Here is a 12,694-nt window from a genome sequence, read left to right on the forward strand (position 1 = left end):
GAGGGAGAGCATGCTGCACCTGCCCTTGTCTACTTGTCTGGTTGCAGGGCAGCCACCAAGCCCTGGACGAGCCCTGGTGAACCGCCCCCCCAGGGCACCCCCACCCCCCACCGCCACAGGGAGCAGAGCAAGGGGCGCAGGGCTGTGATGCCGACAGCAGTGAGGGATGAGACGCACAAGTGGAGCTATATTTCAGTCTTCAACAGGTAGGGTAATATGAATCTCATAACATGTTTTCATGTAAATGCAGAATAGCAAAATACTAAGCAAGAAACTAAACAGTTTCTCAGTTCTGAGACCAAGTCCTTTAGCTGCCATGAGTTTTATCTGGAATTTCGCTTGGCCTAAACGCATTAGAAGTCTTTGGTAGTGCTATCCAGAGAGGGTTATTAGCGTCTCCAGCTGGGGTCATGGGCTTGGCCGTGACCTGCCGCACAGACGCACACCGTGCCGCTGGCCTCAGAGCACCGAGCGGTGCAGCCGCCGGCTCCGCACCACCTGCAGCCTTTTCTGCCGCTCAGCGAAGCTGCTCTTCAGGTTCTGCTTCAGCGTGGGCAGCACGGAGCGCTCTGCCACGGGCATCGGGCTTAGAATCAGGCTGTAGGGCAGAGGGACGTCACTGCAGGTGCCCTTGGGGCAGGAGCTGAGCTGTGGCTGGCACTGCGGCCCCAGGCGAGGCCCTGGGCTGGCCCAGCCCCTGCCATACTGGGCTCAGAGACCACCCCACCCTCCCCCTGCCGGTGGGACTCACCATTTCATAGGGACGCCCTTGGTGGGGACCTTGGGGAGCTGCATGGCTCCCAGATGAGGTGCCTCCTGGTCCCTGGGGAAGGAGTCAGCAGTGAGCCCCAGAGGAGCAAATCGGGATGGGATGGGGATGGGGATGGGGATGGGGCCGCGCCGGGTCACTCACTTCGGAGAGCTGGGCCCAGCCTCCTCTGGGGCAGCCTTGGGCCTCTGCTTCCCTTCCAGGAGGGTCTTGAGGTGCTGCAACTGGAAGGCAGGGAGAAGAGGGGCAGTGGGCAGGACCCGCAGAGGCACTGGGGCCCCGTGGCCCAAGCCTCACCTCTTGGGCCTGCAGGAGGTTGGCGTTCCACAGCTGGCGGATAACCACCTCACACTGCTGAAGCGTGGTTGGCTTGCGCAGGTATGGCGGCAGGCCCATCGTGGGGGGCTGCTTGCCCTTGTGCTGGCCACCTGCTGCGGAGGTGGCCACTGTACTGAAGGTCTCCACTTCTTCATCTCTGGAACAGTCACTGCAGCAGCTCAGAGCCAGCCTCCAGGATTGGTCTCACCACCCACCACCTCTCTTCCAGGCAGCACCCGCACCAGTGTGAGGCTGGTGTCCACACCCGCCTCCTCGGGGCCTGGTTCCTTTCTGCTGACCGAGGTGCCCCTGGCACCACTGGGGGGCTCCAGTGCCAGCTGCGACCTGGGCCCGTCCCCTCCTCCCTCCTCAAGCTGCGCCGCTGCCCTCAGTCCTGACCCCACATCTGTGGGGCTGGTTGAGCGAGAATCTAAGGATGGGGTGTATCTAAGGAAGCCTGCCCTGCAGGTTGTACTACCCAGGGGGCAACGGGGTCTCCATTTTGGATGCAAAGTCCAGGCTCCTTGCTGCGCTCCAGGGAAGTCCCAGAAACTCAGATGTCAGCCCTGGTCTTGCTCCAGCCTGCTGGCTCCCTGTGCCTTGCAGAGGCCAAGCACAGTTGCCAGGGTGAGCCCAAGAACCCGACCTACTGTTCTCTTGGTGAAAAGCCAAGTGAGTTTGTCTCGTTTTTGTGAGAAAATGGTTTCGGGGCTGCTGCTGGCACCATCGTGTGGGCTCAGGGCAGCACAGGGACCCTACAGACTCCCAAGGGAGAGGGGGAAGGCAGTGCCCACCAGATGGGCAAGCCTGGAGCGAGTATGCTTTCACTCAGGATACTGGCCCATTTGGCTGGCTGATTGCGGAATGTGCACTTCCTCCCGTGGGGTCCAGGCGAGCCCTTACTTGGCTGGCCCCTGCATCCCTGGGCCTTTGTCCAGCTTGCCGTTGTGTAGCAGGGCAGCAGCTGGGCTCTCCTCTTCCAGGTCCATCTTCTGGGGAACATTAGTTTTCGAGTCCCGCTTCTTGGAGGAGGCGAGCTGGGGCCGGGCCTTGCCTTGAGAGTTGGCTGCAGCCAGGGCAGTCACTGTGGGCATCAAGCACCAGAACCTGAGTCCTCAGGATCAGCTGTGTGTGCCCCAGGAGTGCCCGCCCCCTCCCTCAGTTTCCCCTTGTAAAGGAGAGAAAACAGAGCCCCCAGTGGGGGGCTGCTGGGAGACCCGAAGGGGAGGCCTGAGGGCCTGTGGGTGGTGCCTGCTGGCTGTGATAGAAGCAGGCCCCCCGCACCTGGACCAGGTCAGGCTCCCAGGCCTCGGGAAGGCCAGGGCCGGGGGTGGCCCCACAGCTGTTACCGGACTCTGAAGCAGCACCCCATTATGGGCAAAATGACACTGAGTGAGAGGTCTAGGACCTGACCTGCAGAGGTTTCTTGCCCTGCAGAAAGAGCTGGGGCTGCTCCTGTCAGGATGCCTGGCCTCAGAAGGCAGAGTGGGGAGAGGGGTGATGGGCTCCCTCGGGAGCCTGCTTGGGGGGACACGAGCAGGGCTTCTGTTAGGCCACCTGTGTGCCGCCGCTCCCCGGACGACCACTGAGGGAGGCTCAGGGGCCCCTCTGTGTTTTGGGGTGTATCTGCCATAGGACCTCGTGCCCCATGTCGACACTCACTCCCTTGGTAGCCAAGCCCGCCGAGTTTTTGTAGTCTCTCTCTGGCCAGACCGCAGTCCTGTCACACCCCACCTCACCCCACTCTGGCTCCTGGGTCACCCTCCTTGGCTCCCTTCAGCCATCCCTTAACCCCTGAGTCCACAGGGCCTGGCAGAGGTGCTCCCAGGCTGTTTGTCCAGCAGAAGACTGCTAGGGGGTTTTCAGTGCCCAGGGCCCCTGTGACGCTGAGCTCATGGAAGGTGCCGGCATGCTCACTTGACAACGTCGAATTTGAGACGGACTTGATGGACTGAAAGCTGGAGTTGGAAAAGCTGCTTGTGGGAGATTCTTGCACAGGGTCAGCTGGGGATGGCAGGAGTGCCACTTCCATCCTGGCGCCCCCAGACCGCTTTGCGGCCCTTCCCCTCCCCTGGCCCTGCTGGCCTGTGTGTTCACGCAGAGCCCGCCCCCTGCTCTGGTGAGGCAGAGCCAGGGTGGGGGAGAGGTGATTTTTTGAAGGGCCATCCAGAAAGCAGTGGGCTTGGGCCCAAAGAAGCAGGCCCTGAAGGAGGATGACCTCTTCTGATGTCCCACTGGGCACCACTGGCACCGCAGCACTGGGACCACTAACAGGCCCTGCCGCTTGCTGAGGACAGCTCCCTGGAACTGCTCTAGCCCTGTCAGAGGAGGGCTACCACCCCATTCTCTGTGTCCCCTAGGAAGAGAGCCCAAGACTGGGGCATTCCAGGCTAGCACCGCTCAGACTTGGCCCCAAAGGGAAGTGGGGAGAGCAGGCCCAAGACGGCCTGAGTCTCCCCGGGCTGGGCTGGGGACAGGCCAAGTGGGCTACTGTCCGGATGAGGAAGGGCCTTGGTAAGTGGCTATAGGTTTCTGCGCCACCACTTCCTTCCCCCAGCCTTCCTGGTCACCTCGGAAGGACTGTGCCCAGAGCCATCTGTGCCAGGAAGTGATGGACCAGAGGCACGGGGCTGGGGCTGCCCAGTGCTTGCCAGTGTTTCAGTGACAGCCTGGGGCCTGCCACAGCAGCAATCCAAGTAAAATAATCCAGAGCAGCAAGGCTCGGAGGGCAGTGGAAGGATCTGGGCAGCCCCCACCCCTAGCTCTCTGCCTGTTTCCTTACTGCGCAGACCTCAGGCCCTGGGACCTCCGAGAGCCCCACCTGCTGTGCTTGGGTGAACACCCAAACCATGGCTGGGGGCAGTGGCGTCCGTCCAGATCCCCTGGGGCCCCTTCCCACTGGGATAGCTCATAGGCAGTACATCTACCTGGGTGGACACAAGCGCTCTGGAGGGGCTGCTCCCGACATCAGTAACTTCCCATCAGGCACCCGAGGGCCTCATTCTTACCTTTCTTTGGCTTCTGATTCATTATTAGCTTGTAATGAAGATCTGAAAGCAAACACATGCTCTGGTCATTTCTGAAGCTGCTGCCACTTTGAGAGAAGAGGTCTACTCTGCCCTGTGCACGCCCTTCCTGCTGAACCCCTGAGAGACTTCACACATGACCTTGGCAGTCAAGACCCTGCCCGTGGGCCAAGACTTTGCCCTGGGTACCCTAAGGTGACAGCCACCCTGAGCCAGAGCCCTTGGGTATGAGCCTTGCCAGAAGTCCATCCGTCTGCCCATGACATCTGTCAGGCACCCTCTGCTAGGTGGGGCCCCAGCTCCAGGATGACCCAGCCCTCCAGGAGCCCGTAGCCATGGATGAGCAGATGTGGTCAAAGCAATGATCAAGTGGGCTGGCCACACCCAGCATAGGCTTCAGGGAGGGACAGGTGGGACTCGAGATTCCTTATGTCAAGAGGGGGAGGTCTGACATAACGGATACCCCTTGATCTCATACTTAGCACTCCATGTAATGGCAGCAGGAGAAAGGTGGGGAGAAACTGAGGCAGGACTAGGTGTATCGGGGGAGGAGTTCCAGCTAAAATAGAAGGGAGAAGAGACAGGGAAGCAGAGTAAAAGGCCTCAAATTCCACTTCAGGCCTAGCCCAGGTGGTGATGAGCCACCAGGCCCACAAAGTTAGGAAGGCTGGGCCTGAGGAGACACATGTGCCGGGCAGATGTTGGGGAGGGGCTGGTTGGGGCTGACACGTATCTGCCTTTGATTCTGGTGTGGTGAGTTTGTGAAAATCATTGAGCTGTATACTCCCGCTTTTTATGTCCATAAAGAGCTTTTTTAGGGGCCCCTGGGTGACTCAGTTAAGCATCTGCCTTTAGCTCAGGTCATGATCCCAGGGTCCTGAGATGGAGCCCCCACATCAGGCTCTCTGCGCGGTGGGGAGTCTGCTGCTCCCCCTCCCCTGCCTGCTGCTCCCTCTGCTTGGGAGCTCGGGCGGGCGCGCGCTGCCTCTTTAGAATTAAAAACAAAAAAGTGTTTTACAAGAGGCGGGCCTGCCTTGCTTAGAGACAGCCTGTGCCAGGGCCTCCCGGGGGAAATGCCACGAGCAGGCTGCCCGCCGGAGGATGGGCGGGAGGTGGGCCGGCCCGGCGCCCCGCACTACGACCCGGGCTGCGGCCGCGTGGCGGGACCCGAGGGGGGCTTGCTGCCCTGTTCCAGAGCCCACGCGTGTCTCTGTGCGGAGGCACCGGGGGCGGCAGGGCCGCGACTGCCTGGGGCCCCGGGCGCCGGGACTCACCCTTGTTCTCCCGCTTGAGGTACTCGATCTCCTCGTGGAGCCTGACCAGCGTGTCGGAGTGCTGCTGCTGCAGAAACTGCAGGCTCTTCTCCAGGTCCAGGACCCGCTTCTGCGCCTCGCTGAGCCCAGCCTGAGCGCCGTGCTGGCCGGAGGGCTGCAGGGCCGCGGGCGGGCGCGGGCGCGGGCGCGACGCGCCCCGGGAGCCCGAGGTCCCCGAGCTGGGGGGCCGCTGCCCCGCCGTCGCCCCGACGCTCATGTAGCCGCCGCCGCCGCCGCCGCCGCACGCCCGCTCTGTGGCTGGGCTGCCCCGGCCGGGCGCCGCGTCGCCGTGGAAACGGGCGCGAGCGCCGGGGCGGGGCGTCCGCGGGGGCGGGGCCTGCACCAAGTCCCGCCCCCGCTCGAGTACCCGGGCCTGAAAGGCCGCCTGTGGCTGGAGGCCCGACGGCCGTCCGCTTTGGTACGCTTGTTTGGGTCGCTTCCTGAACAGATGCCACGGATCAAGGTGCAACAAAGAGGTAGAGTTTCCACTTCCAGTAACGCTAGAACCCGCTGCTTATGAAACGCGGACGGAACAGACGAACGCCCCGGAGAGCAAGCGGGACGCAAAGTGGCGGAAGGCCGCTCCCGGAAGAAGGGCCGCTCTCCCCCGAGCGCGCCCTGGCTGAGGGGACCGAGGACGAGGGCCGCCGCAGCTGGAGACGGGGCGCCCCTGGGAGGCTGGGAGCCGCGGCGGCCGAGTTGCTGAGGCTGTAAACTGGGGGTTTGCGGCGGCCTCAGCTGCCCCGCGGAGTCCGGGGAAGCGCAAAGAGCTGGAAGGCCAAAGCCAAGAGGAGAGTCACTTGCTACCAGGCCCAGCGGAGACCCAGCCTGGAGTCTGACAGAGGAGCCTGGTTTTCTTTGTAAATGCCTCAGTTTTCCTTCTAAACCCCAAACGGGCCACACCTTGGGAATGGAGACTATGTTCTAGAAGTGACACTTGCTCTAGAACTCAGGGCCACATCAAAATATATCCGCCCTCACAAAACTCAAAGCCTCACAAAACACAAATATTTGGTGATGTTCCAATAATTCAACCACCTAGAGAACAAAACTCAACACTTAAGAGAATTATTTTTTAAAGATTCTATGTATTTATTCAAGAGAGACAGAGAGAGAGAAAGAGAGAGAGAGGCAGAGACACAGGCAGAGGGAGAAGCAGGCTCCGTGCAGGGAGCCCAGTGCAGGACTCGATCCCGGATCCCGGGATAAACCCTGGGCCGAAGGCAGGCGCTCAACCGCTGAGCCCCCAGGCGTCCCTCTTCAGAGAATTATAACAGAACCCAGAGTCTCTGTGTCACATTATCCATGATGCCTGATATACAATAATAAATAATGGGCATGCAAAGAAACAGACAAATGTGACTGAGTCAAGAGAAAAAATTCAAAAGAAAGAAAAGAAAAAATTCAGATTCTATCAACAGGAATAGATCTGCCAATAATTCTAGATAATAAAATTTATAGTTAAGTACTTTATAATAAATTTTAAAATCTACAGAAAAAAGGTGGCTGTAGTAATTGAAATCGTGGAGAATTTTTTATTTTTATTTTTAATATTTTATTTATATATTTATTCATGAGATGCAGAGAGGAGAGAGAGAGACAGAGACACAGGCAGAGGGAGAAGCAGGCTCCATGCAGGGAGATCGACGTGGGACTCGATCCTGGGTCTCCAGGATCAGGCCCTGGGCTGAAGGTGGCGCTAAACTGCTGAGCCACCCAGGCTGCCCAAAATCATGGAGAAGTTTTTAAGTGATTGACAAAGTATTGAGGGGGAAAAGGAAATCTCAGAATTACAAATGTATCTGGACTTCTGGTTTCCTAGACAGCCATTGGAAACCATCACTTCCATCCACACAGGAAAAAAAAAATAGCTGACCTGGGTGCCTGGGTGGCTCAGCCGGTTAAGTATCTGCCTTCCGCTCAGGTCATGATCCCCAAGCCCTGGGATTGAGCCCCTCGTTGGGTTCCATGCTCAACAGGAAGCTTGCTTCTCCCTCTCCCTCTGCAGCTCCCACTGCCTCTGGGTTCTCTCTCTCTCTCTCTCTCTCTCTCTCTCTCTCTCTCCAAGAAAGAAAGAAAATAGCTGACCAAGCTGAAAAGCAACAACTCTCCCTGGATCCATCAGAACTGAGATCACAGGACAAACTACTGCCCCCAAATTGGAGCCACAGGCAGATGGAAACAGAATTGCAACTCACTGGAGCAGAAAACTCTGTAGGAACCACTGCTGGGGGAAGAAAATATAAACTAATTGACAAATTGCTGATGTGGCTCAGAGTGGACAAGGTTGAAAGTTTAAAAAAAAAAGTTCAAGGTTGGGGGTGTCCAATCTTAAGAGGCCCTCGCACCTTTGTGACTTTAACCTTCAGGCGTCCTCCAGATTCTCACGGGGAAGAATGGGGGGGAAATCCCCTTGTGATCCCAGCAGGAGGAGGGTGAAGGAGCCAATCTGAAATATTGTTCAGAGTATTCTGTTCCTCTTTACATGACTTGCCTTCAAAAGAAACAAGGGTGGCCCCAAAAGCCAAACCAGACCTGGATGGAAAGGAAACATGTCTCTAGCACCTTCTAGCCATCTCCTCTCTCCACACCTTCCACGTCAGTGGGGCTCCTGTGTAAAAATGAGATACAAGTGAAAGAAATGCCCATCTCAGACCCAATTTAAGAAGTTTCTAGGAAAAGCCAAGGATAACAAGGAAGACAAATTGAGGGCACCAGAGGAATATTTTGCCTCTGACACCTATGGCTAGAGCAAACAGCAAACATGAACTAAACCCTAGCAAGATAAATACAGAATTTCACACTAAAGGTCTGTTTACCTCAGTTTTTTCCACACAAACAGAGTTGCATCATGTCCAACTTTCAACAAAAAATTACAGGGCATAGTAAAAAAGGAAGAACACAGTTTGAAGAGAGAGCAAGCGTCAGAACTAGACTTGGATCTGGTAGAGATGTTGGAATTATCATAGTGGGAATTTTTTAAAGATTTTATTTATTTATTTGAGAGAGAGTGAGAACCAGAGAAATCAGAGAGAGATGGAGAAGCAGATTCAGCACTGAGTAGAGAGCCTGATGCGGGGGCTCGATCCCCAGACTCTGGGATCATGACCTGAGCTGAAGGCTTAACTGACTGAGCCACCCAGGTGCCTCCAGATTGGAAACTTTAAAAAACTATAATGAATATGTTAATGACTCTAATGGGAAAAGTAGACAATATGAAAGAACAGATGGGTAATGTAAGCAGAGATGGAAACTCTAAGAATAAAAACGAAATGTGAGAAATCAAAAACCTGTAACAGAAGTGAAGGGGGTGCCTGGATGGCTCAGACTGCCTTCAGCTTGGGCCATGATCCCCTGTTGGGGGCCCTGCTCAGTGGGGAGTCTGCTTCTCCCTCTGCCCCTGCCCCTGCTTGTGTTTTCTCTCCTCCTCCCACCTCCTCCCCCAAATAGATGAATGAAAATCTTAAAAAGTAATAATAATAAGTGAAGAATGCCTTTGATGGGCTCATCAGTAGACTGGAAATGGCCAAGAAAAGAATCAATCGGCTTAAAAATATGTCAAGAGAAACTGCCAAAACTGAAATGTAAAGAGAAGCGTGAATGAAAAAGAACAGAATATCCACAAATTCTGTGATTATTACAAAAGGTGTAGCATATGCATACTGGGAATACCAGAAGTTGAAGAGAGAAAGGTACAAAAGAAATATTTAAAGCCATAATGACTGATAATTTTAAAAAAATAATGAAAGACAACAGATTACAGATCCAGAAAGCTCAGTGGACAGAATAAACACAAAAAAATCTAGTCTCAGGGATATCATACTCCAACTGAAGAAAATTAAAGAGAGAGAAAATCTTGAAAGAACCCAAGGAGAAGAAAACAAACCCTCATCTGTAAAGAAGCAAAGATAGAATTACATTGGACCTCTCCTCAGAAACCATGCAAGTGGTAAGAGAGCGGAAGATGATATTCCATGTTGAAAGAAAAAAAACACAAACCTGGAGTACTGGATCAAGCTACATTTTCCTTTCAAAGTGAAGGAGAAATAATAAAGACTTTCTCAGACAAACAAAGATTGAGAAGTTTTGTTGCCAGTAGCTCTGCTTTGTAAGAAATGTTAAAAGAAATTCTTCAGAAAGGAGAGAAATGACGTAGGTGAGAAATGTCTCTACATAAAGAAAAGAGCTTTAGAGAAGGAATACATGAAGGTAAAAACAAAATTCTCTTTCGTATTCTTAAGACTTTATTTCTGTATTTTTTAAGTGCCTCCACACACAACGTGGGGCTCAAATTCATGACCCCAAGATCAAGAGTCGCATGCGCCAACTGAGTCAGCCAGGCACCCCTTCTTTTTCATACTCTTAATTAATCTAACAGATAACAGTTTGTTTCATCATAGCAACAATGCATTTGGTAATTATAGCTTATCAATAAGTGAAATGAATGACAGCAATATTATCAGTGATGGGAGGGAGAAATTGGAAATATTCTCAAGTCTTGAACTACCATGAAGTGGTATGGTGTTATTCTTTTTTTTTTTTTAAAGATTTAATTTTTTAATTTATTCATGAGAGACACACAGAGAGAGAGGCAGACACACAGGCAGAGAGAGAAGCAGGCTCCATGCAGGGAGCCCGATGTGGGACTCGATCCAGGGACTCCAGGATCACACCCTGAGCCGAGGGTGTGGGCCAGTGGCGCAATGGATAACACACCCTGAGCCGAAGGCAGACGCTCAACCGCCGAGCCACCCAGGTGTCCCGATACCTAGAATAACACCCTTTTGCCCGATAACAAGGCAAAAGGGTGTTATTCTAAAGAGAATTTGGGAAGCACTTGGGTGGCTCAGCAGTTGAGTATCTGTCTGCCTTTGGCTCAGCTTGTGATCCTGGGGTCCTAGGATCGAGTCCCACATCGGGATCCCCAAAGGCAGCCTGCTTCTCCCTCTGCCTGTGTCTCTGCCTCTCTCTCTGGGTCTCTCCGAGCTGAAGGCAGATGCTCAACCGCTGAGCTACCCAGGCGTTCCATAAATAAAATCTATTTAAAAAAAAAAAGGAGTCCATTCTCCAAGAAGAGTTATAACAGTACTCCAGTGGGTCTTAGGGTTAGCACACTGGGTGCTTGCTGACTTAAAGCCCTTGGTCCGTAACAGAACTAATTTACTTTCTTTGAGATTTGTGGACCACTGGCCTTGGGGAATAAGGGACCAGAACAGGGGACATTCACAGGCCACAGAGGTCAGCAAGTCTGTTTGAAGCCCCCTTAGCTTTCTCTTTTACGATTTTATTTATTTATTCATGAGAAACAGAGAGAGAGAGAGAGAGAGAGAGGCAGAGACACAGGCAGGGGGAGAAGCAGGCTCCATGCCGGGAGCCCGACATGGGACTCAATCCCGGGTCTCCAGGATCATGCCCTGGGCCGAAGTTGTCGCTAAACCACTGAGCCACCCGGGCTGCCCGTTTTTTTTTTCCTTTTAAAGGTCATACAAATGACCTTACTGACCTCCCTTTGCACATCGGTAGACCTTGCCCTCCTTTGCAGAGAGAACAGAGTACTGTTGCACAACCCCTAGGTACCAAGGAACCAGACCTTGCACAACCTCGGAGCACCGAGATAACTCTGTAGCTGACATCATCAAGGCTGCATAGACTCAAAGAAATGTCACAGACCACTTGCGCTCCCGTAACTGATAAAAACCCCTTTCAAAATCTCTGGACCAAGCAGAGAAGTCGGAATTGACCTTTGGACAAGAGTCCACCTTCTCCCCAGGTGGCCAGCCTCCTGAATAAAGCTCATATTCCTTTCCAATCACAACTCTTGAAGAACAAAAACAAACCTCATCTCTTGAGTATTGGCCTTTCCGGTGATGGGCAACTGAACTTGGGGTTCGGGAACAATGCCAATCTTTAATATGTATGAGCCTAACAATAGGACAGCAAAATAGGTGAGGCAAAAACTAGAAAGAACTTCAAGGAGAAGTCAATGAGCCCACTCTTCTGGTTGGAGATTTCAATGCCTGTCTATCAGTAGTGGACAGATCCAGCAGGCGGAAAGTTAGTAAGGACGTAGTTAAACTCAACAGCACCATAAATCAGCTCACTGACACTGATAGGATACCTCATCCAACATCAGCAGATACTCATTCTTCTCAAGTTTATATCTAACATTCACCAAGACAGACCCCATTCTGGGCTATAAAATACTCCTTAACGGGGCACCTGGGTGGCTCAGTCGGTTTAGCATCTGGCTTTAGCTCAGGTCATGATCCTGGGGTCCTGGAATCGAGTCCCGCCGTGTCGGGCTCCCTGCTCAACAGGGAGTCTGCTTCTCCCTCTCCCTCTGCCCCTCCCCCCTGCTCATGCCCGCCCATGCTCACTCTCATTCTCTCGCTGTCTCTCAAATAAATAAACTTTTTAAAAATCTTTAAAAAATACTCCTTTACAAACTTAAAAGGATAGAAATCATACAACGTGTGCCTTCAGACCACAAAGGAATTAAACAACAGATCAGTAACAGAAAGATAGCTGGAAAATACAAAATACTTGGAGATGAAACAGCTTTCTTCTAAAGGACACACTGGTCAACAAAGAAGTCTCAAGTGAGACTTTTAAGATATTTTGAAATAAATGAAAACGAAAATACAAAAAAAAGAAAATGAAAATACAACTTAATGGAACTTGAGAGATGCAGTTAAAGCACCTCACAGAGGGAAATTTATAGTACAGAACGCATAAAATATTTTTAAATGGTTTTTAACCTTCAGTTAGGGAAGATCTTCTTAAATGAGATCCGAAATATAGAAACCATAACAAATAGACTGATAATTCTGACTTTATAAAAATTTCCTGTGCCTCAAAATTAAAAGACAAATAACACTTAGCAAAAATATTTGCGACATATATAACAGAAAAAATTAATATGTAGAATACATCACTGATTCCTACATGTTAAGAGGCAAATAATATAATAACAGATAAAATTTAACCCCATAAAGTGATTGAGGAACAAATGAATGAAATTATGTTCAAGAGAAGCTATAAAAGAAATGGTATCAGGGATCCCTGGGTGGCGCAGCGGTTTGGCGCCTGCCTTTGGCCCAGGGCGCGATCCTGGAGACCCGGGATCGAATCCCACGTCGGGCTCCCGGTGCATGGAGCCTGCTTCTCCCTCTGCCTGTGTCTCTGCGCCTCTCTCTCTCTCTGTGACTATCATAAATAAATTTTAAAAATTAAAAAAAAAAAGAAAAGAAATGGTATCAGGCACCTGA

The 12,694-nt window shown here is 52.6% G+C and overlaps 1 protein-coding gene across 1 annotated transcript; it reads right to left on the reverse strand.

The window, feature by feature from the left end:
* Positions 1-167: 167 nt before the first annotated feature.
* LOC112677001 (coiled-coil domain-containing protein 74B-like) lies at positions 168-11,613 on the reverse strand. The gene is made up of 9 exons (XM_025474902.3): positions 11,532-11,613; positions 5,965-6,196; positions 5,388-5,866; positions 4,096-4,137; positions 1,991-2,171; positions 1,067-1,244; positions 914-993; positions 752-823; positions 168-598 (listed from the first exon to the last, which is right to left on the reverse strand). The coding sequence occupies exons 1-9, from the start codon at positions 11,611-11,613 to the stop codon at positions 460-462; spliced, it is 1,485 nt and encodes a 494-aa protein (XP_025330687.2). The 3' UTR covers positions 168-459.
* Positions 11,614-12,694: the final 1,081 nt, after the last annotated feature.

The sequence above is a fragment of the Canis lupus genome, chromosome 26, assembly GCF_003254725.2.
Source record: "Canis lupus dingo isolate Sandy chromosome 26, ASM325472v2, whole genome shotgun sequence".
NCBI classification, from domain to species: domain Eukaryota; kingdom Metazoa; phylum Chordata; class Mammalia; order Carnivora; family Canidae; genus Canis; species Canis lupus.

Bases quoted from the DNA above. Each gene is read 5' to 3' on its own strand.
- LOC112677001 (XM_025474902.3), bottom strand. From the start codon at position 11,613: ATGGGGTCTGTCTTGGTGAATGTTAGATATAAACTTGAGAAGAATGAG. The intron at 1,245-1,990 runs GTAAGGGCTCGC...TGACTGTTCCAG, and splicing joins GGGATGCAGGGGCCAGCCAA to AGATGAAGAAGTGGAGACCT. The intron at 994-1,066 runs GTGAGGCTTGGG...CCTGCCTTCCAG, and splicing joins ACCTCCTGCAGGCCCAAGAG to TTGCAGCACCTCAAGACCCT.